The sequence below is a fragment of the Schistocerca gregaria genome, chromosome 1 (assembly GCF_023897955.1).
Source record: "Schistocerca gregaria isolate iqSchGreg1 chromosome 1, iqSchGreg1.2, whole genome shotgun sequence".
In the NCBI taxonomy this organism is placed as follows: Eukaryota; Metazoa; Arthropoda; class Insecta; order Orthoptera; family Acrididae; genus Schistocerca; species Schistocerca gregaria.
Window position 1 is genome coordinate 305,561,431 of NC_064920.1, and position 23,348 is coordinate 305,584,778.

General features: G+C 46.1%; 1 protein-coding gene across 1 annotated transcript in view; it reads right to left on the reverse strand.

The window, feature by feature from the left end:
* The window catches only part of LOC126342759 (lysosomal acid glucosylceramidase-like), a 170,938-nt gene that overhangs the window by 15,903 nt on the left and 131,687 nt on the right, over positions 1-23,348 (reverse strand). The window contains exons 8-9 of the mRNA XM_050001882.1: positions 18,304-18,383; positions 12,063-12,349 (exon numbers count right to left, since the gene is read on the reverse strand). Of these exons, the coding sequence (XP_049857839.1) occupies positions 12,063-12,349; positions 18,304-18,383 (367 nt within the window). The remainder of the gene's footprint in view (positions 1-12,062; positions 12,350-18,303; positions 18,384-23,348) is intronic.

A 23,348-nucleotide genomic window follows, 5' to 3' on the forward strand; every position in this document is an offset into this window, starting at 1 on the left:
GGATAACACCTGAGATATTGACTTTAGCTGATGAAAGGATAACATATAACAATGCAACAAATGAAGCAGGCGAAAGGGAACATAAAAGTTTACTAATCAGAGATGAAAAATGCCTGAGCAGGAATGAGTAGAGTATAAATGTAGCCATTTAGAAGCTTGTTTCATTGTGTGAAAGATAGATACCACTTACCGAAAAATTAAAGAGAAAAGAGGAGCAGCTGTATACATACAGTGTGATTATAATTGAACTTTCAAACCGCTATAGACATAACTCCACTGGTCACAATGATGTCAAATTTCAGCGGAATATTATCGGAGAAGGGGGACAACGTATGGCAGAAGTAAAATAAATGGTTACAAAATGTAGCAATAGATGGCGCTGTAAGCATCATAATTTAACAATGGTCGACTGCAAATGACATATGAATCATACAACAATGCCTAAGGTGTACGTTTGACGTTAAACAAATTGTACTATTCAGTGTGCATGCTTGTACAGATGTGATACTGTTAATTACGTAAGTCCAACCACCACGGCAAGGTCATATCACATCGGATGGGAAAATTCTGTTTTTAATTGTCCTGAGGCCAAAAACCGCATGAGAAGCATCAGTCAAAATCAAATCGGATTGTTAATTTCCGTGTGACTGGAGCAAAACATTTTCAATATGCTGTCCACCGTTTTCTGTAACAAGTTGAAATCGAGAAACAGCATGTTCCACAACTGATCAAAACGTTCAAAATGTTTTGCGCAATGCGTGCCTTCAATGCAGCTCTGTTTGCAATTGGTACACTGAACACAACGTCTTTCAGATAGCCCCTCAGCCAGAAGTCAGGTGATCGAGACGGCCAGGCTGTAGGGAAGTGGCGGCTGATAATTCTAGCATTTCCGAAATGGCTCTTCAGCAGCTGCTTAACTGGATTTTCAATGTGCAGAGGTGCGCCATCTCGCATAAAAATGATCCCATCCACACATCCACGCTGTTGGAGAGCTGGAATGACGTGGTTGCGCAGAGGACACTCATAGCGCTTACCAGTGACGGTACAGGTAACAGGACCGGAAGCACCCGTCTCTTCGAAAAAATATGGCCCTATGATAAATGATGACATAAACCCTTTTCAGGATGAACTGGTACTGATTGATCTGCGTGTGAATTTTCCGTTTCCCATATTCGACAACTCTGTGTAGTGACATATCCTATCAGACGGAAGTGGGCCTCGTCTGCCCAAAAAATCTTCCGCGGCCAATCATTGTCCAGTTCCATGCGAGCAAGAAATCATAAAATAAAGTTCTCCCTTGCTGGAAGGTCAACAGGAAGCAGCTCGTGCACATGGTTAATTTTGAATGGATAGCAAAGAAGGATATTTCGTGGGATTTTATGCACCATGCTCACGGGTATGTCTATTGTTCAGGCAATCCTCCGAGCACTACACGTTTGCACACTCCCACTCTTCTCCTCCTCTATTGCTGTGACCACTGCTTCCACTGACTTTGAATCAATTCGTTTCCTCCCTCTACCAGGTTGCACACCAAAAGAACCCGCCTTTCCGAATTTCCGAATTATTTTCTCCAGACCCACGATAGTCATCGGACTAACGCCTTTTTTCAAACCCTTCAGTGTCCGGGACTTCTACAGAGCGACGTGTGCAAAGTCATCATTCTTGAAATACAGCCTTACAAGCAGAGAGCGATCCTGCATTGAGACAGTCATGGCGAACATCGCAGACGCGAAAGGAGGAAAAACCGTGTACCCGGCGTGTTTATACCAACTTCAATGGGTAGTGCGCATGACAGGTGTTTTCCTTTACGTATTCTGACACATACAGCACCATCCATTGATCAATTTTCACACTATTTTTTTTCTTCTTCTATACGTTTTCCCTCTTTTCCGATAATATTCCGTTGCAATTTGACATCATTTTGACCAGTGGTGTTGTTATACAGCGTCTTGAAAGTTAAACTTTAGGTATAATCACCCTGTACTAAGAGTCATATGGAAAACCAGTCCTAAGCAAAGAATGGAAATCTGAATGGTGGTAGGAGTAAGTAGATGGTCTATACATGGGAAATGATTTGCAGGCAATGTTCTAGAAATGGAACAGTGCGTAGATGAAGACAAGGTGAGAGGCATGATATGGCGAGAAGAATTTTATAGAGCACTGAAAGACGTAAATCGAAACAAGGCCCAGGCAGCGATTGAGAACGGATTGATATGGGTTTGTAGCTCATCACCTGTGTTATTAAATCTGTATACTGAGCAAGCAGTAAAGGTACCCAAAGAAAAATTAAGAGAAGGAATTAAAGTTCAGGGAGAAGAAATAAAGACTTTGAGATCTCCCGATGACACTAATTCTGTCAGAGACGGCAAAAGACTCGGAAGAGCAGTTGAACAGAATGGATAGTGTCTTGAAATGTGGAAATAAGATGGACATAAAAAACAAGGATAATGGAATGTAGTCGAATTGATTCAGGGGAAGGTCAGGGAGTTAGATTAGGAAACGAGACGCTTAAAGTAGTAGAGGAGTTTTGCTATTTGTACTGTTAAATAACTGATGAAGGCCGAAGCAGAGAGGGTATAAAGTGTTGACTGGCAATGGCAAGAAAAGCATTTCTGAAGAAGAAATTTGTTAACACCGAATAGAGAGTTGAGTGTGTTGAAGTCTTTTGTGGAAGTATATGTATGCTGTGTAATCATGTCTGGAAGTGAAATATGGACGATAAACAGTTTAGACAAAAAGGTAATAGAGGCTTTTGAAACATGCTGCTACAGAAGAATGTTGAAGGTTAGATGGGTAGATCCCATAACGAGTGAGGAGGAACTGAGCTGAATTGGTGAGCATAGAACTTTATGACAATCTGACTAGGAGAAGGGATCAGTTGATAGGACAGACACTGAGACATCAAGGAATCACCAATTGGAGGGAAGGGTGGGGGGGGGGGGGAACTGTAGAGAGAGACCAAGAGATGGATACAGTAAGTAGATTAAGAAGGTTGTAAGTCGCACTAATGCACTCTGGTAGCCGCTCCATGTGTCACAGAGAACTGCAATTCTATTTACAAGCAAGCCATTGGTGTGTGTGTGTGTGTGTGTGTGTGTGTGTGTGTGTGTGTGTGTGTGTGTGTACTAAATTACACTGAGATCCGACGATGCTTTATGGCTGCTTCACTTTTTTGTCAGACAGTGTGTGTGTTTGTGCGTGTGAGGAACAGAGAGTGAGACAAAGAGAAACACACACAGAGACGGAGAGAGAGAGAGAGAGAGAGAGAGAGAGAGAGAGAGAGAAAGTAAACAAACACAAAGAGAGAGGAGATTAAAATATTTTAAGACCATGGCTGTTCCTAGTTTACCCTGAGGTGACAAATGTCATGCGATAGCAATGTGCACAGACACACATGGCGGGGTACGCAAGGTATAACAGGGCAATGCATTGCCGGAGCTGTCTTTAGTACTCAGGTGATTAACTTAAAAGGGTTTGCGACGTGATTATGGCTGCACGATTAGAATTAACAGACTTTGAATGCGGAATGGTTGTTGGAGGTAGACGCTTAGGACATTCCATTTCGGAAATCGTTTGAGAATTCAATATTCCGGTATCTTCCGTGCCAAGCGTGTGCCGAGAATACCAAGTTTCAGGCATTACCTCTCACTACAGACAACGCAGTAGCCAACGGCTTTCACTTAACGACCGAGATCAGCGGCGTTTGGGCACAGTTGTCAGTGCTAACAGACAAGCAGCACTGAGTGAAATAACCGCAGAAATCAATGTGGGACATACGCTGAACGTATCGGTCAGGACAGTGGGACGAAATTTGGTGTCAATGAGCTATAGCAGCACCCGACCGAGGTGAGTGCCTTTGCTGAAAGCACGATATCGCCTGCAGCGCCTCTCCTGGGCTCGTTACCATATCAGTTGAATGCTAGACGACTGGAAAACCGTGGCCCGGTCAGATGAGTTCCGGTTTCAGTTTGTAAATGCTAATGGTAGGATTCGAGTGAGGCGCAGGCCCCACTAAGTCATCAATCAATGTTGTCAACAAGGCACTCTACAAGCTGGTGGTGCCTCCGTGATGGTGTGGGCTGCGATTGCAGCGAATGAATTGGGTCCTCTGGTCCATGTGAATCGATAATTGACTGGAAACCGTTATGTTCGGCTACTTGGAGACAAATTGCAGCAGTTCATGGTCTTCATGTTCCCAGACAATAATGGAATGCTTATGGATGGCAGTGCACCCATGACTGGACAGTTCGAGCGAATGATCTGGCTACCGAGATCGACAGAAAACAATCCCATCGACAATTTGTGGGGCGTGATCAAGAGGTCAGTTCGTGCACAAAATGCTGCTCCGGCAACACTTTCGGGATTATTGACGGCTATAGAGGCAGTATGGCTCAATCTTTCTCCGGGGAATTGCAACGACTATCTGAGTCCATGCCAAGTCGAGTTGTTGCACTACGCCGGGCGAAATGAGGGCTGTCACAGTATTACGAGATATCCCACGCCTCATGGTATTGTGCGGAAGTGAATCATGAGTCATACGTAAGTAACAAGAGATAAGAATTAGGTCAGAAGCAATGAAATTTCTCGGAGTAGTAAAATAATATAATAGGTTAGACAGAATTAAGAATGAAGAGAATTAGGAATAAATTGAACATTTATTAATTAACAAATAAAATCCTGAATACGATTTTCACTCTGCAGCGGAGGGTGCGCTGATATGAAAAGTCCTGGCAGATTAAAACAGTGTGGCGGACCGAGACACGAACTCGGGGCATTCGCCTTTCGCGGGCAAGTGCTCCACCGTCTGAGCTACTCAAGCAGGACTGACGATCCGTCCTCACAGCTTTATATCAGCGCACACTCCGCTGCAGAGTGAAAATCTCATTCTGTAAACATCACCCCTTCTGTGTCTAAGCCATGTCTCTGCAATATTTGGAACATAGGAGACGAGGTACTGGCAGAATTGAAGCTGTCAGGATGGGTCGTCAGTCGTGCTTGGGTAGCTTAGGTGCAGTCTGCCTTCGGCGGTGCTACGGCACGGACGTCTGTTTACGTCCCTGCCGGAGTAGTTCGCGCTCGCGCAGTTGTTTACCTCTTGGGCGTACTCGCGCGTTTAGACGACTCGATACAGAATGGCACATGCATACCGAAAGTCGACTCTCAAGATTAGTTTTTCGAATGTATATGCGAGACCGAAAGCCTACGAAATAGAAAGGTTCCTACGAGACGAAGTTAAACTTGACTACAACGAACTTATCGGAATCCACCTCTCCATAGTGAACAGTGTCGTTTACGTCAAGCTGATTAACGATGCAGTATGTGACAGAATCATCCGAGATACTAAACATGGACTCAAATTTCGTCACTCTGATGGACATGTTGGAGAAGTAACTATTGATCATGCAGGACTGGGCTTACGAAACATACGCATTTTCGAACTTCCCTTCGAGGTTCCGTCTGACTTGGTCATTGACGCCTTACTCCCGTATGGAAGAGTGCTCAGCCACGTTCAGGAAAAATGGTCCAACTTCACGACTTACCCCGTTCTCAATGGGGTGCGTCAAATCAGAATAGAACTGACACAACATGTACCCTCGTACTTGTTCATCGGCGGATGCAGAGCTATAGTCATCTACGATGGACAACCCAAAACATGCCCAGGATGCGGGAAAGAGGGCCACGTGCGTTCCGAATGTATGCAGCTGAGGATAGTGCAAGTTCCAAATGACGAACCCGTACCTACGTCCACGTTGACGCCGCTGCCACTAACGTATGCGGACGCATTTCGAACAGGTCCCATCCCGAAGAATGACCAGGTACAGAATCCTGACAGTTTACGGCAACCGACTGCAGCAGAGACCGCCTCCAGTGACGAAACGACGCACACTTCTTCCGCTCCGGCGCCGACGACGCCCTTAACCGAGCGGAAAGGATCGGTAGGAGATATGGAAATTGATCCTGCGGTTGTGCCGACAGCTGCTTTCGTCCCTGAGCACCGGGAGTCACTTCCGCACTCGGATACGGAGGCGCACACGCGCAAACAACGGTCACCGAAGCGCCACAAGAAACGACGGCTAGCGCCGTCGGATACCTGCTTACTGCAGTCCATGTCAGACGAACTTGGGTGTAACGTCGATACAGTGCATCCGGATGCGCAACGGGAGGTTCTACCCCCCACACAGCAGTACGACGCGAATCACGCTAGACAGGGGTTGAATACAGACACACAGGACGGAAAGCCGACGGAAGGAGACCCTCCACCCAACGCAGCAACGCCACCGCCTTCGGTCAGCCCGGCCTGAGAGACGCGACGGGAGCTGGACCTCCAGCACAGTAACTGGGCCGACGAATCCGATGCTGACCCACACACTGACGACGCACCCGCAATGGCGAGTGCTGCGTCCACCGGATGTTAACCGCGCAGAAGATGCAGATTGACGCACAGACAGCAGGTCACCGGGCAGCAGCACACAAATTAACATAAGCGTTCATGTACGCTTTACGCACAGAGGAACAGCGGCAGGCATATCGAACAGCCTCTATTAATATTAATACGATCAGAGCGCCTGTAAAATTGCAGTTATTACGAGACATGTTGCATGCGTCAGACGTCGACATCGTTCTGCTGCAGGAAGTATGTGTTGAGAGCTTCCCCGACCTCTATGAGCACGATACGTACACTACACCTACTACCGACGGCGGCAGCGGAACAGCGATACTTCTACGTAGCGGCATAGTAGCCGAGGACGTGGTGTACCTGCCGTCAGCGCGAGGACTGGCTCTCACAGTGCTGGGAGTACGGGTCGTTAACATTTACGCACCGTCGGGGTCCGACAGACGGCGCGACCGATTCCGATTTTACGCAGAGGAGATTGCAACACTATTCTTAGGTCGGTGTGAACATGTCTTATATGGAGGCGACTTCAACTGCGTGCTCGCACCAAGAGATCAACACCCACGTTATACTTCATGCCCGGAGCTGCGACAACTCATACAGGACATGAATCTCATTGATACATGGGAGAAGATACATGGCGACAGACGTGGATACACCTACGTCACGAGTCACTCTTCAAGTCGGCTCGATCGCATTTACGTAACACGTCGTCTCGAACCTGCGATCCTCGATGCGGAATTGTGGCCTGTCGCCTTTTCAGATCACATAGCATATATTTTCACGGTCTCCCTGAGTCGTCAACAAGTTTGGAGGAGTCGCAGTGTTTGGAAACTGAATACAGCACACCTCAGGGAACCTGAGTGCAGACGCATAGTCGAAGACGCTTGGCACGTGTGTGAACGACACCTCCCGACATATCCGGCGACGTTGCAGTGGTGGCTGGAATGCGTTAAGCCTGCATTGCGCCGAGCGTTAATTGCATACGGAAGAGAGCAGATGATGTGGAGGCGACACACGACGGAATTTTATTTCACGATGCTCCGCGAACTTTCTGTACAAGCACCTTCACAGGAGCGTCGAGCCGGTATAAAACGAGCACAGGCCCAAATAATTTCCATAACGCGCCGCCGTCTGGAGGGAGTCGCAATCCGTGCAAGGGCCTTTGAACGAGTCCGTGGAGAATCACCGTCGATGTATCACGTTATCAGAGAAAAACAACGTAGCCGCAGAACCTTAATACAGACGGTCGTACTGCCAGATGGTCACCGCATGACAACGCAAAAAGATATTGCCAACGCTTTCGTGGAACACTACGGTCATCTCTATGAAGAAGCGGAACACGATCAGCCAGCCTTTCAGGAGGTCCGACGAACGCTCTCCGCGTGTCTCGACGAGTCGGCCAACCTGGAGTTAACAGGTGAAATCACAGTTGACGACGTAATGGAAGCGATTGATATGGGTGCGTCGCACAAATCGCCGGGGCCCGACGGGTTTCCGTTAGAGTTCTATCCTACATTTAAAGATCTCATGATTCCACGATGGACTGCCATGTACTGCGAATTGATGTCTCCCAACGTGCCTCTTCCACCCGCCTTCGTGGAAGGAATGATCATCCCCATCCACAAACCATCTGGCGGCACAGGGATACAGGCCTACCGGCCACTGACCCTTCTTAATGGCGACTACAAGATCTACGCCAGGATACTTGCAGCACGCTTTAAACGCGTAATACGCCAAGTGATTTCACTAGACCAAACCCAGCTAGGAGGAGACAGCAGTATACAAACGGCACTCAGTGACTACCGCGATGTTATCGCACTGGCATCAACATGTCGTCTCCGGGCTGTATTGGTATCGATAGACTTCGATCGCGCATTTGACAAGCTGAGTCATGCTTATCTCACGGAAGTTATGACAAAAATGAAGTTTCCGGAAAGTTTTGTCACAATCGTTATGAGACTACTCCACGGAGCCGCATCCAAAGTGCTCGTCAATGGACGCTTGGTGGGGCCCATCACCATCTCACGATCGGTCAGACAAGGGTGCCCACTGTCAACGATATTGTATGCCATCGCTGTCGAGCCCCTGCTCTGCGGGCTCCGGAATCGACTCCAAGGAATGACGATAAGGCACAACAAGTTTATATGCCGAACGTACGCAGATGACCTAGTGTTTTTAGCATGGTCAGGCGACGAGGCAAGAGCCTCCTTGCATTGGATTAATTTGTATTGTATGGCTACGGGAAGTCGCCTGAACATGGCAAAGTCGGGAGCGATGAACATCGGGAGAGGACTCCCGACAGGAAGTGTAGCACCATTACAGCCGATCAACAAGATGAAATGCCTAGGAATTATCTTCACTACAGACGTTCGACGCACGGCGGCACTGAGTTACAGACATCTTCTGCAAACAATTCGTGCGAGTGTCCGAAGTCACAGGTTAAGGGCACTGGATATGATACAACGGGTCACCTTTGCCAACACTTATCTAGCCTCTCGCATCCCCCACCTGGCACAAGTTCTTCCTATACCGGTGGTGCTGGCCCGCCGAATCCTGGCGGCACTAGGATATTTTGTGAGCACGGGTCTGCTTTTTAAGGTAGGATACGAAACCCTCACCCTTCCTCGTAGTCGTGGAGGTCTTGGACTAGTCCACGTACGCGACCGAGCAGTGGCTATTTATGTAACCACAATGATAAAGATGTGGACACGACACCAGACATGTCTGACGGGCACCTTGATAGACGAACTCGCTCCACCTTCGCGTTCGGCTCTAGTAGCGGTGGCTCACATCTCACCATCGCTTACCCATATGCGAACCTTTTTTGTAGAACACAGTTATGTACATATGGAACTACCGACTACCAGGACGGCAACGGCACGTGATATATATCACATCTTGACTCGACGACGGCCGAACAATGCCGTAGAGCGCCGCCAACCAACAGTTAAGTGGTCAGTGGTATGGCGTACAGTGCACCATCCACACCTTGATACGGGAACGCGCGCACTGTGGTATCAGGTGGTAAATGGGAAATACGTGACTCGTTCCAGGTTGCATACAATTCATATGGCGGACGAGCCACTGTGTCCGCAGTGCAATGTTATAGACACAGAGGTGCATCGCCTGATATGCGGTCCTTTGGCGGACGTACGGACGTATGGTGTTTGGTCAAAAAAATGATCGCCTTCCTCCTTCGGGTGGGGCCGCAAACAGTAGAACCACGCACATTAATTCTCTCAGATAGGACATAATATCCCCGAACAAAGACAAACGCAGTGACTTGGATTCGAGGTTTGACTGTGCGTTATCTTTTCCGAGACGGCAGTAAGAATGTGCTTGACTTCTGGGCCTTATTACAGGAACATCACTCACAGCTTATGACACATCCGAGATATAGAACATATTACGCAAATTTTTTAGGGAGTGCCTTGCTTGATTCCCCACCCAGTTGGGGTGTCCCGGGTAGGAGAATGTAATTATTGTCTATAAGTATTAGAACAAGAAAGGACCAGGACAGTGGAGAGGATCCACAAACACACGTGAAGACGTACCCGACACCAACGCGAGGTATGACGGGATTAGCGAGGTACGCGCCTGAAAGAGGAACGTAGACCGTTGTTGTTTTGTCATGACAGAAGCAGGATTTTTTTCACTCTTATGTAAAAAAAAGTGGAAAGTCCACTTATTTACGTTTCCCAGAAAAATTTTATTTTATGAAGTCATCGTCTTATATATTTAAAAAAAATGCTAGAAGCAGTTTATGTTTGTTATTGCAAAAAAAAAAAGGTGGATAGTGTGTCTGCCATAAAAAAAAGGTGTTTGGCTGCTAGGCAAAAGCTTCTTTGTTCAAACCTCTTTCGGAGCTTAATATTTTCTTTGTTTAAAAAAAAAAAAAACAGGCGTTGGGTCAGTAAGCGAAAGGTACAAACCTTGTGCGGTGCTTAATATTTTCTTTATTAAAAAAAAATGGTAGAGCACTTGCCTGCGAAAGGCAATAAAAAAAAAGGTGGTAGAGCACTTGCCCGCAAAAGGCAAAGGTCCCGAGTTCGAGTCTCGGTCCGGCATACAATTTTAATCTGCTACGAGGTTTCAAATAAAATCCTCATAGAAATGGAAGTGACACACATTAAGAGGATAAGTAGCCAAGATTACCTGTCAAAATCGTAAACTACACTACTGGCCATCAAAATTGCTACATCACGAAGATGCTGTGCTACAGACGCGAAATTTAACCGACAGAAAGAAGATGCTGTGATATGCAAATGATTAACTTTTCAGAGCATTCACACAAGGTTGGCGCCGGTGGCGACACCTACAACGTGCTGACATGAGGAAAGTTTCCAACCGATTTCTCATACACAAACAGCAGTTGACTGGCGTTGCCTGGTGAAACGTTGTTGTGATGCCTCATGTAAGGAGGAGAAATGCATACCATCACGTTTCCGACTTTGATAAAGGTCGGATTGTACCCTATCGCGATTGTCGTTTATCGTATCGCGACATTCCTGCTCGCGTTGGTCGAGGTCCAATGACTGTTAGCAGAATATGGAATCGGTGGGATCAGGAGGGTAATACGGAACGCCGTGCTGGATTCAAACGGCCTCGTATCACTAGCAGTCGAAATGACGGGCATCTTATCCGCATGGCTGTAACGGATCGTGCAGCCACGTCTCGATCCCTGAGTCGACACATGGGGACATCGCAAGACAACAACCATCTGCACGAACAGTTCGACGATGTTTGCAGCAGCATGGACTATCAGCTCGGAGACCATGGATGCGGTTACTCTTGACGCTGCATCACAGAATGGAGCGCCTGCAATGGTGTACTCATCGACGAACCTGAGTGCACGAATGGCAAAACGTCATTTTTTCGGATGAATCCTGCATCATGATGGTCGCATCCGTGTTTAGCGACATCGCGGTGAACGCACATCGGAAGCGTGTATTCGTCAGCGCCATAATGGCGTATCACCCGGCGTGATGGTATAGGGTGCCATTGGTTACACGTCTCGGTGACCTCTTGTTCGCGTTGATGGCACTTTGAACAGTGGACGGTACATTTCAGATGTATTGCGACCCGTGGCTCTTCCCTTCATTCGATCTCTACGAAACCCTACAGTGCGGCAGGATAAGGCACTACCGCATGTAGCAGGTCCTGTGCGGGCCTTTCTGATACAGAAAATGTTCGTCTGCTGCCCTGGCCAGCACATTCTCCAGATCTCTCACCAATTGAAAACGTCTGGTCAATGGTGGCCGAGCAACTGGCTCGTCACAATATGCCAGTCACTACTCTTGATGAACTGTGATATCGTGTTGAAGCTGCATGTGCAGCTGTACCTGTACACGCCATCCAAGCTCTGTTTGACTCAATGCCCAGGCGTATCAAGGCCGTTATTACGGCCAGAGGTGGTTGTTCTGGGTACTGATTTGTCATGATCTATGCTCCCTGCTTGAAAATGTAATCACATGTCAGTTCTAGTATAATATATCTGTGCAATGAATACCCATTGATAATCTGCATTTCTTCGTGGTGTAGCAATTTTAATGGCCAGTAGTGTACAAACGTAAAGAAACTGAGTAAGACCATAGGAAAGGTGAGTATCGGTCCAGGCAAATGTCTGACTCTGGAAGTGTAGAAGAAGGAGGAGGAGGCGGCTTACTTGTTGGAGAGCACGAGCACGGTGCGGCCCTGCGGCGTCTCCAGGGCGACGCTGTCCAGCGAGGCGGCGGCCGGCAGCTGCGCGTCCAGCTGCAGCCGCACCGAGCCGCGCGTCACGAAGCGCGAGAAGTGGCCCAGCACGTAGAACATGGGCTGCTTGTAGAACTCATCCGCCGTCGCGTTCACGATCACCGGCGAGTCCACGTTGTTGTTCACCCAGTTGGGCCCGCCCGACGTGTTCAGCGCCAGGTTCCAGTCCAGCCAGCCCGTCGACCAGTGATTTAGCACCTGCACGGTTCATCGCTCGTGTCACAGGAGTAGCACATCAAGACGTACGTTTACACTAACATACATGTCCCGTAACTTGTATGAGCGTCATGTCAATTTGACATGTCGCGATACATTCCCGGCGGGGTCAGGGATTTTCTCTGCCTCGTGATAACTGGGTGTTGTGTGCTGCCCTTAGGTTAGTTAGGTTTAAGTAGTTCTTAGTTCTATTGGACTGATGACCATAGATGTTAAGTCCCATACTGCTCAGAGCCATTTGAACCATTTTTTGTCGCGATACAACATCTCATACAAAATATATGAAGTAGTTACGGTTCTCGAAAGAACAGATACCATTGATGACCGTGCAGCTTCTCTAGAATAAATGATAATTAGTTATACTCTCAGCTGCCGACAGGTGTTGTTGATATGCCTCAATGGGGACAGCTGAAAATATGTGCCCCGACCGGGATTCGAACCCGGGACGTCCTGCTTACATGGTAGTCCCTGCAGACGCTCTATGCATCTGAGCCACCAGGGACACAGATGAATAGCACGACTGCAGGGACTGCCATGGAAGCACGAGATCCCGGGTTCGAATCCAGGTCGGGGCACATATTTTCAGCTGTCCCCCTCGAGGTATATCAACATTATCTGTCGGCTGCTGAGGGTTTCAACTAATTATCATTTATTCTAGAGAAGCTGCACGGCCATCAATGGTATCTGTTTTTCCGAGAACAGTTACTATCTGGATATATATAGCTAAGGGCTATCCAGCCATTGACCTTCGTCTGTGCGAATGCGCACAGATTGCCCGAACTCTTACGGGAAGCGCCAAAGTGTGCGCGAGTAATGAATGGATGGGCAAATATCTCTTAGGTACATTCCATATGTAGAATTGTGGACAGTTGGGAATGGTGATCTCACGGGAAGCGTGCAAGGGATAAGTCCCAGCAGTCGCGATATTCATCTGTGTCCTCGGTGGCTCAAATGGACACCGGCATGGTAGCTCAGCGTGTTCGGTCAGAGAGCCGGTTGGCCTCTGTAATAAAAAACTGAGTGGAAGGATCAACCACCGAACGTGAACAGGATGTCTTGCGACGTCCGCAACGACCAAACATAACGATCAATAACGGAAAAAAAATGGAGAGAGCGTCTGCCACGTAAGCAGGAGATCCTGGGTTCGAGTCCTGGTCGGGCATTTATTTACAGTCATCCCCGTCGAGGTATATCAACAACACCTGTCGGCAGCTGAGGGTTTCAACTAATTATCATTTTTTGTCATATAAAAGTTCACCCGACTTTTATGAGGACCTTCCTGCGTATACAAGTCGGTTACACATTTTGTATATACCCTTTCCGCGATGTACTAGACAAGTTGCAGAAGTTGGGTAGGAGCAGTACCAGTCTTTCTTTGTTCTGTGCCGCCATGTTTGATTACAAGTGCCTATTTGATCTTGAGTGTTCTCCGTAATCTATTGTTGCATTCGTAGCGTTTTGTGGGTTTTCATTCTTCTTTTTCAAAAGGGCAAGCATGCCGACACATAAAAATGTGATGTCTTCCACATAGCTCTGCACCACCGAAAGCTTAAATATAAATCGCCAGCTGTAAACGCACGATCGTACATGTATGACTTGCGAGTAGCGCGCTGATGCAAGTCGCGATACATGTACCAGAGACGTGTACATGTGTCGCGCATGCTTCTGTCGATACAAATCCCAAATGTAAAGGTACCTTAACATACACAGTCGTGACACTGACTGCTGTGAAAGCTGTTACCGCCTCACAGTTGGAACGACACTAGTGCCCTAGCGGTGAGAAAGCCACTCCTAACATTAATCTTTGCTTTTCATTATTTTTCTACATGATTAATGAAGTAGTTATTATATTTTTGAGTTCTAAAATTAGTAAATCATGGGGAGAAATAATAATAACTAGTATCACAAGTGATCGAAATTCGATCATTTCCTTTTATTGAAATAACTCTTTGATTTCTCTTGAATTGTTCGATCATTTGGAGTGTATCCTTGATGCAGTGCATTGAAAAATAATTTTTTATTTTAATGGCGGCAAATTAATTTTTCACTTGTAACAACACAACGTGAGTGCCCTTGTATCACGTAAAACAATATCAGATGCGAAATGTTTTGCACTAAAAAAATCTTCACTGTAAATTCATCAAACCTGTTATAATTCTCACAGTTATTTGCTATTGCGTTCAGTGCACATTTAAATGAATCTTTCAAAATAACAAAAAATTATTATTATCATTGTCCACATAATTTCTGTTGCTTCGTCTGCGCAAAAAATGTGTCTCCCTAGCTCTTTGTACCTCAGTCCGACTCATTACTGTTCCTCGAGGCTTAGCCTAAAAACAATATAGTATCCGTATAATAAGTTCTTCAAAACGAAGAAATTGAAAATTAGGAACTTATTTAAAATTTTCTCGTAGCGAGGGCAAATGAACAATAAGTTCAAATTGCTCTTAGACAAAAGTCAGCGAAGAAATGACAGCAATAAACAATGTTATGAACAGTCTGTAATGCCCCCCAAGGCCATATACGCTTAGCACCCTGCTCTCCCTGCAACCATACTCTCACTCTCTACTCCTTGTCCGAGACTCCCATTGCTAACATCACTTCTTACTTCAGATTCATGACTGAGATATACTCACATGCCACTGACAAATATAGACGTGCACCAGGAAGTTATTAAATGTTAAAAAATGCCGGGACTGGCACCAGACATGTGCCATACTCAACTCTACACTTCCTACTAACTCTTCTTCTGGAAAGCACTCCTTTATACCAACAACTATCCTCTCCACAGGTTAATATCGTGAAGTGTGGAAAACCTCTAAAATCCTCGTCTTACCACACCTTCCACCTCACCTCAACGATTAGCATATTTCCCGACCCCTTTCCCCTCCCCATTTTTCCCGTAAGAGCTTTCCCCACTCAATGTGTGTCCTCACCAACACCCCCAACTACTTCTCCAGTCTCGCGTCTAAAAATCCACTTCTACCCCTTTGTTTCCGTGCATAAATCTTCTGTCCTTATACCTCAGACCTCCCACCATCCCCAATGTCCAGTCTCATTCCCCTTCGACATAGACGACCTTTCCCAGAGCACATCCTTCCAAAATGGTTCTGAGCACTATGGGACTCAACTGCTGTGGTCATTAGTACCCTAGAACTTAGAACTACTTAAACCTAGAATGAGATTTTCACTCTGCAGCGGATTGTGCGCTGATATGAAACTTCCTGGCAGATTAAAACCGTGTGCCCGACCGAGACTCGAACTCGGTACCTTTGCCTTTCGCGGGCAAGTGCTCTACCATCTGAGCTACCGAAGCACGACTCACGCCCGGTACTCACAGCTTTACTTCTGCCAGTACCTCGTCTCCTACCTTCCAAACTTAACAGAAGCTCTCCTGCGAACCTTGCAGAACTAGCACTCCTGAAACAAAGGATATTGCGGAGACATGACTAAGCCACAGCCTGGGGGATGTTTCGAGAATGAGATTTTCAATCTGCGGCGGAGTGTGAGCTGATATGAAACATCCTAGCAGATTAAAACAGCGTGCCCGACCGAGATACTGGCAGAAGTAAAGCTGTGAGGACCAGGCGTGAGTGGAACAAAAAGGGAGGTAATGACAGTGGCACGTAAAGTGCCCTCTGCCACACACCATTGGGTGGCTTGCGAAGTATAAATGTAGATGTAGATGTAGAATTCACTTGTAAGTATCTCAGCTTTAGGTAAGTGTTGTTTACTCTTAGTTTTACTTGTCCTTTGGCTAAATATTGGATTGAATGTACAGTTGATAGTTCATCCTCCGCCTGTATGTGGCGAGGGGGATGAAATAAAAATAAAGAAAAAAATCGATGATGACATATCATGCAGGCATGTTTGACATTTTGATATCGACGTAATGATTGTAGAATATGTAACGAGTGTTATGTTCTTCATTTATACCCTGTACTGTATGATCTGTACATTTTATTGATTTTTCAGTTCACCATTCTCTTCATATTGGCTACAAAGCCTAAATTGCGGCCCAGTGAAGGAAAAATCAATCATTTCTTACCAAGCCATCGATATGTGGCTGTTCTTCGTTTCCTGTAGGTGAAGATAAAATTAGTTGAAGTAAGATTAGAGAAAATTTGTTCCAGAAAGTACAGTGGAGGAAACCAAACTTGAGTTTGTAGTTGACCAGAGGTGTTTAACAGGGAGGAGAGTGGGAGTCCGAAAAGAATGTTACTAAGACTATGATTCGCCTGCTCTACCAGAGATGAGTTGGACAGCCAGCAGTTTTTGGGAAACGAGAGAGAGATCTGTCTGATCCAGCTAGCTGGGAAGACTTCCATCAGCGCCCTTGGGCTGTATAGAACTTCGGTTACATGTGATAGCTCGTGTAGAGGTAGTAGTTCTAGTAGAGAACTTTGCTGTTGGTTTAAGACGATTCTGAACTCCGCCTCTAGGTTGTGAGTTCTCGTCTTGCGTCTGGCATACAGTTCTGTGGAGATCTCTTTCTCTGTTGTATACTTACGATTAATAAGGTTCTGCCCGCATCTCGCGGTCGTGCGGTAGCGTTCTCGCTTCCCACGCCCAGGTTCCCGGGTTAGATTCCCGGCGGGGTCAGGGATTTTCTCTGCCTCGTGATGGCTGGGTGTTGTGTGATGTCCTTAGGTTAGTTAGGTTTAAGTAGTTCAAAGTTCTAGGGGACTGATGACCATAGATGTTAAGTCACATAGTGCTCAGAGCCATTTTTGAATGAGGTTCTGAAATTCTTCTTTTCGGTTGGGAGTTCACGTCTTACCTTGGTTGTTGGCTGTGGAGCTATTTTGATAGAGCTGGACAGTAGTCTGCTGTCTAAGGATTTAAGTTTCAGTATTCAAAATACCGCAGAGCCTCAGCCGTGCTCGCAGCGCCGGATGCTTCGAGAGCCGTAACCGCAGGCCGCCATCTCGCTGTCTGAGACGGTGAAATAGACACCCACTCCATCATTCAGGGCATGTACTTCAAATTGTTGGGATCAATTGTAAAATTTTCTCCTCTGTGGTTTCACATTATCTGAGTGGAGTAGCTTCTCCTAGTTTTTCATTATGGAAGTGAAGGTGTAGAAAATCTAAGATCGCGTTATTCACAGCTTGGAAGAATTAGGCAGAAGATAGTATAAATTGCAGACATTTCATGCTTTTATCTGCCCGCTGGTCGCTCTGTAGCTTATTTCTCGTTCATGCTCATCATGTGGGTTTTACTGCAAACAAACTGTTTTGTCAAGTCCAGAATTTATCCTCTCAGTAGCAGCATAGCTCTCCCTCCATCATTTAATTTGTTCGTGTGGTATGTATTTATTAACATCGGTCGGAGGAAGTATCTGACCTGTGTCAGAAGGGCACGAGACTGAATTTTTGATCAACCTCACACTGTTTGGAATAATCCATTGGATAAATTGATCTTGCAGGGTATTCTTATTGGGTAACAGTTAATGTTTTGTATAATTTGTGCTGTAAACATTTCCTCCAGGGGGTATTTATGAGTGACAGTACCACCTCTTAAAACAGCACTTTAAAAAAATGCACTGGTATATAACATTCGTCCTCACACCTCAAAACTGCGCAATAGAGAGGTATAAATCAATACACAAAAATAACTAAGTTTTGCGAACAACTGGGTGAGTGTAAAATAATCGGAGGATGCTATTCAACCCATCCATGTGATATTGCTATATGACATTAATTACATGACATACCTATCTTTATACATGCAAAAATTTAATATCGTTAACACGCTTCGTTCAGGCGATGCATTCACCACAAAAGGTGAAAACGGTGATAAACGATTTCCAAAAATAGAAAACAGAAGACAATTTGTGACGGTATTCTAATTTCAAATGGAGCTGTAGTGTCAAAATACTGGTCTTCAGCTGGCCATTTGTGAAGGCAAATATTAGATGTTTGTAGCCTCCTTACCTCTATAATACTCGTGGCGTACTTCTCCCCTCTTTCCCACGAGCCGAGGAGAACAGCGACTTCACCCATGTCCCTCAGTCCTGCAACAAGATGGTACAGGACGTTGACTGCTGTTTTCACAGAGATCAGAGCATTATCGGAGGCACAGAAAAGGTAATTTGCAAATCACAAGTACGGTGAATATATTCTGAGGTAATTATTTAGAATAAAGAAATATTATGGTTTTAGAGTCTGTCTGGAAACGAACAATTTTTGACCTAATATCATACAAAATAATTATTCAGATGTTGCGAAGTTTATTTCTTCCTGGAAACACAGTAAATTGTTGACAATACACGCACAGACTGTTATTTATGAATTTCTTTTATCTAAAGTCTGCTGCTACAGTCAAATAAGTTATTAAAAATGGTGAGCGAAAGGAACAGTTTTGGGTTTAAAAAGAGTCGGAATGAATTGCTGTACTTAATGTGATCAGATTACATCGAACACTTAAAAGAATTGTTCCAACAGACGGCTCGGCGTCGATGTGTGTGTGGGGATGTACTATTTCACTACCAGAAACGTTCAGACATTCCAGGAACTTCAGTATGCGGTCAGGGGCTACATTTACATCTGAATCTGCTTACAAAAGCTGGCCAAGTGCGCTTATATTCCAAATAAAACAAACAATAAAATTAAAACACATTAATAAGGGAAACGTCACAACAACAGCAATACATAGAGGGTGATTGAAGTAGAATGTCACATAATGTGTGAGGTGATTCGACACTTGAATATAAACATGGGTTCAACTTTCTATAGCTAGGGAAGTGGCCGAGTTGAAGACTAAACACATCGAAGAATGGATATGAAGACAAGTGTGAGTACTACTTACTGAAATACTGTGTAGGCGTTGTGGTGGACAGAATAATGGTGCGACAGATAACTGATCCATCCTACAAGAGGTTTGGGGGTTCTCCAACCGATGGCAGCACTGTGACATCGAAAAAAATCAACAGCTCTAAACGTACCCAACATGCAATCGTGAGGCCGTGTGCCTTTCACGCTTGAGTGTTGTTTAATTCAGCAAGTCCATAGTGTACATGAATACCAACATGCCGCATACATTTGCCTATGCACAATAGGCAGACATGTTGTTTGTGTGTGGGTATTGTAATGATAGTGTCTATGCTGCTGTGACAAAATATCAGAGACGTTTCTCTGATCGATGAACCCCCTGTGCCAGCGTGTTTCCCAGGGTTTTTCAAACGTCAGCCGCGCGGGGTAGCCGTGCGGTCTAGGGCCATTTCTAGCACGGCGGGGCGCCGGCAGGTTTCAGTCGTCCTGTGGGTCAGTTCTTGAATCAACAGTTTCCAGAAAAGTATACCAGCAGAGATGGTTCTGCACCACGGTCTACTCGGCCCCCTGATTTAGACCTTTTGGAGTTTTTGTGTCGCGAGAGATTAGCAAACTTGTTTACAAAACCCCTGTCGAATCAGAAAAGGATCTGGTTGCCAGAAGAGTAGCAGCAACAGGAGAAATTAAGGACACTACAGCAGTTTTGGCCTCGTTAGACCGGAGTGTCGCCCTAACCGCCGTCTGCTTCACGTCTGCTGTGCAGCGAGCTACCTTAATTTAGGTATTAACTGTATTTTTCTTACTTGTCACTTCTTCTTCTGCGTGTTTTTGCTTTTAGGAAGCTTTAATAGTCGAGTGCTATTAAGTGTTCCATAGATCTCGTGTTTGTTTTGAATACAGTCAGAGAGTCCCTTTAGTCAGCCATAGTGCTAGTAGTGCTAGTGTTTGTTTTGAATACAGTCCAGAGACAGGTAGTGCTATTTTCCTTGTTTTCTACAAGGAGTGGTTAGCAGTCACACTTTAGTCAATAATCAACCGCCTTTAGTGAATTAGCAGTCTATTTAAAAGTTTATTAACACTCTATAGTAAATTGACTTCTTAGGATGGATAGGATGTGTGGCTGCTGTGTACGGACGCAGGAGGAGCTGGCCACTCATCGCGAACAGCTGAGCGTGTTGATGGCCGCGGTCAGCCGTCTTCAGGCTGCTGCCTCGGAGTGTAGCGGCAGTGGGGAGTCTGGTGCGTCGCAAGGTACACCCCAGGTGTTACATGCTTCACCCACTGTCCCTGCTGTCGAGACATCTTCGCGGGTACCGGGCGCGGTTGGGCCACCCTCTCCCCAAGGGGAGTGGCGGGTTCAGCGGCGTTCGCGGCGCACGAGGCGGAGGGTCAATGTGGAGGCTGGCCGTGTGGCATCGCCCGCTCTGCCTGTGAGTGGACATGTGGCTGCTCCTTCAGCAAGGTCCGAGCAGGCACACGGGGGGAGGGGTTCATTAGTTATTGGGAGCTCCAACGTTAGGCGGGTGATGGAGCCCCTTAGGGAAATAGCGGAAAGGTCGGGGAAGAAGGCCAGTGTTCACTCAGTCTGCTTGCCGGGAGGTCTCATCCGAGATGTGGAGGAGGCCCTACCGGCGGCGATAGAGAGCACTGGGTGCACCCGACTGCAAATTGTTGCTCATGTCGGCACCAATGACTCCTGCCGTCTGGGTTCAGAGGTCATCCTCAGTTCGTACAGGCGGCTGGCGGAGTTGGTGAAGGCGGAAAGCCTCGCTCGCGGGGTGGAATCAGAGCTAACTATTTGTAGTATCGTTCCCAGAACCGATCGCGGTCCTCTGGTTTGGAGCTGAGTGGAAGGCTTAAACCAGAGGCTCAGACGATTCTGCGGAGAGCTGGGGTGCAAATTTCTCGACCTCCGCTATCGGGTGGAGAAATGTAGGGTCCCCCTGAATAGGTCAGGCGTGCACTACACGCCGGAAGCGGCTACGAGGGTAGCGGAGTACGTGTGGAGTGCACATGGGGTTTTTTTAGGTTAGAGAATTCCCTCCCTAGGCCCGACAGGACGCCTCCTGAGACGCGGCAAGGCAGGAGTAGGCAAAATGCAACAAGGAATAACAATATTAATGTGCTTATAGTAAACTGCAGGAGCGTCTATAGAAAGGTCCCAGAACTGCTCTAATTAATAAACGGTCACAACGCCCATATAGTACTAGGAACAGAAAGTTGGCTGAAACCAGACGTAAATAGTAATGAAATCCTAAACTCGGATTGGAATGTATACCGCAGAGACAGGCTGGACAGTGAAGGGGGAGGCGTGTTTATAGCGATAAGAAGTGCAATAGTATCGAAGGAAATTGACGGAGATTCGAATTGTGAAATGATTTGGGTGAAGGTCACAGTTAAAGCAGGCTCAGACATGGTAATTGGATGTCTCTATAGGCCCCCGGGCTCAGCAGCTGTTGTGGCTCAGCACCTGAAGAATAATTTGGAAAATATTTCGAGTAGATTTCCCCACCATGTTATAGTTCTGAGTGGAGATTTTAATTTGCCGGATATAGACTGGGAGACTCAAACGTTCATAACGGGTGGCAGGGACAAAGAATCCAGTGAAATATTTTTAAGTGCTTTATCTGAAAACTACCTTGAGCAGTTAAACAGAAAACCGACTCGTGGCGATAACATCTTAGAACTTCTGGTGACAAACAGACCCGAACTATTTGAATCAGTTAATGCAGAACAGGGAATCAGCGATCATAAAGCGGTTACTGCATCGATGATTTCATCCGTAAATAGAAATATTAAAAAAGGTAGGAAGATTTTTCTGTTTAGCAAAAGTGACAAAAAGCAGATTTCAGAGTACTTGGTGGCTCAACACAAAAGTTTTGTCTCAAGTACAGACAGTGTTGAGGATCAGTGGACAAAGTTCAAAACCATGGTACAATATGCGTTAGATGAGTATGTGCCAAGCAGGATCGTAAGAGATGGGAAAGAGCCACCGTGGTACAACAACCGAGTTAGAAAACTGCTGCGGAAGCAAAGGGAACTTCACAGCAAACATAAACATAGCCAAAGCCTTGCAGACAAACAAAAATTACGCGAAGCGAAATGCAGTGTGAGGAGGGCTATGCGAGAGGCTTTCAATGAATTCGAAAGTAAAGTTCTATGTACTGACTTGGCAGAAAATCCTAAGAAATTTTGGTCCTATGTCAAAGCGGTAGGTGGATCAAAACAAAATGTCCAGACACTCTGTGACCAAAATGGTACCGAAACAAAGGATGACAGACTAAATGCCGAATTACTAAATGTCTTCTTCCAAAGCTGTTTCACAGAGGAAGACTGCACTGTAGTTCCTTCTCTAGATTGTCGCACAGTTGACAAAATGGTAGATATCGAAGTAGACGACAGAGGGATAGAGAAACAATTAAAATCGCTCAAAAGAGGAAAGGCCGCTGGTCCTGATGGAATACCAGTTCGATTTTACACAGAGTACGCGAAGGAACTTGCCCCCCTTCTTGCAGCGGTGTACCGTAGGTCTATAGAAGAGCGAAGCGTTCCAAAGGATTGGAAAAGGGCACAGGTCATCCCCGTTTTCAAGAAGGGACGTCGAACAGATGTGCAGAACTATAGACCTATATCTCTAACGTCGATCAGTTGTAGAATTTTGGAACACGTATTATGTTCGAGTATAATGTCTTTTCTGGAGACTAGAAACCTACTCTGTAGGAATCAGCATGGGTTTCGAAAAAGACGGTCGTGTGAAACCCAGCAAGCGCTATTCGTCCACGAGACTCAGAGGGCCTTAGGCACGGGTTCACAGGTAGATGCCGTGTTTCTTGACTTCCGCAAGGCGTTTGACACAGTTCCCCACAGTCGTTTAATGAACAAAGTAAGAGCATACGGACTATCAGATCAATTGTGTGATTGGATTGAGGAGTTCCTAGATAACAGAACGCAGCATGTCATTCTCAATGGAGAGAAGTCTTCCGAAGTAAGAGTGATTTCAGGTGTGCCGCAGGGGAGTGTCATAGGACCGTTGGTATTCACAATATACATAAATGACCTGGTGGATGACATCGGAAGTTCACTGAGGCTTTTTGCAGATGATGCTGTGGTGTATCGAGAGGTTGCAACAATGGAAAATTGTACTGAAATGCAGGAGGATCTGCAGCGAATTGACGCATGGTGCACGGAATGGCAATTGAATCTCAATG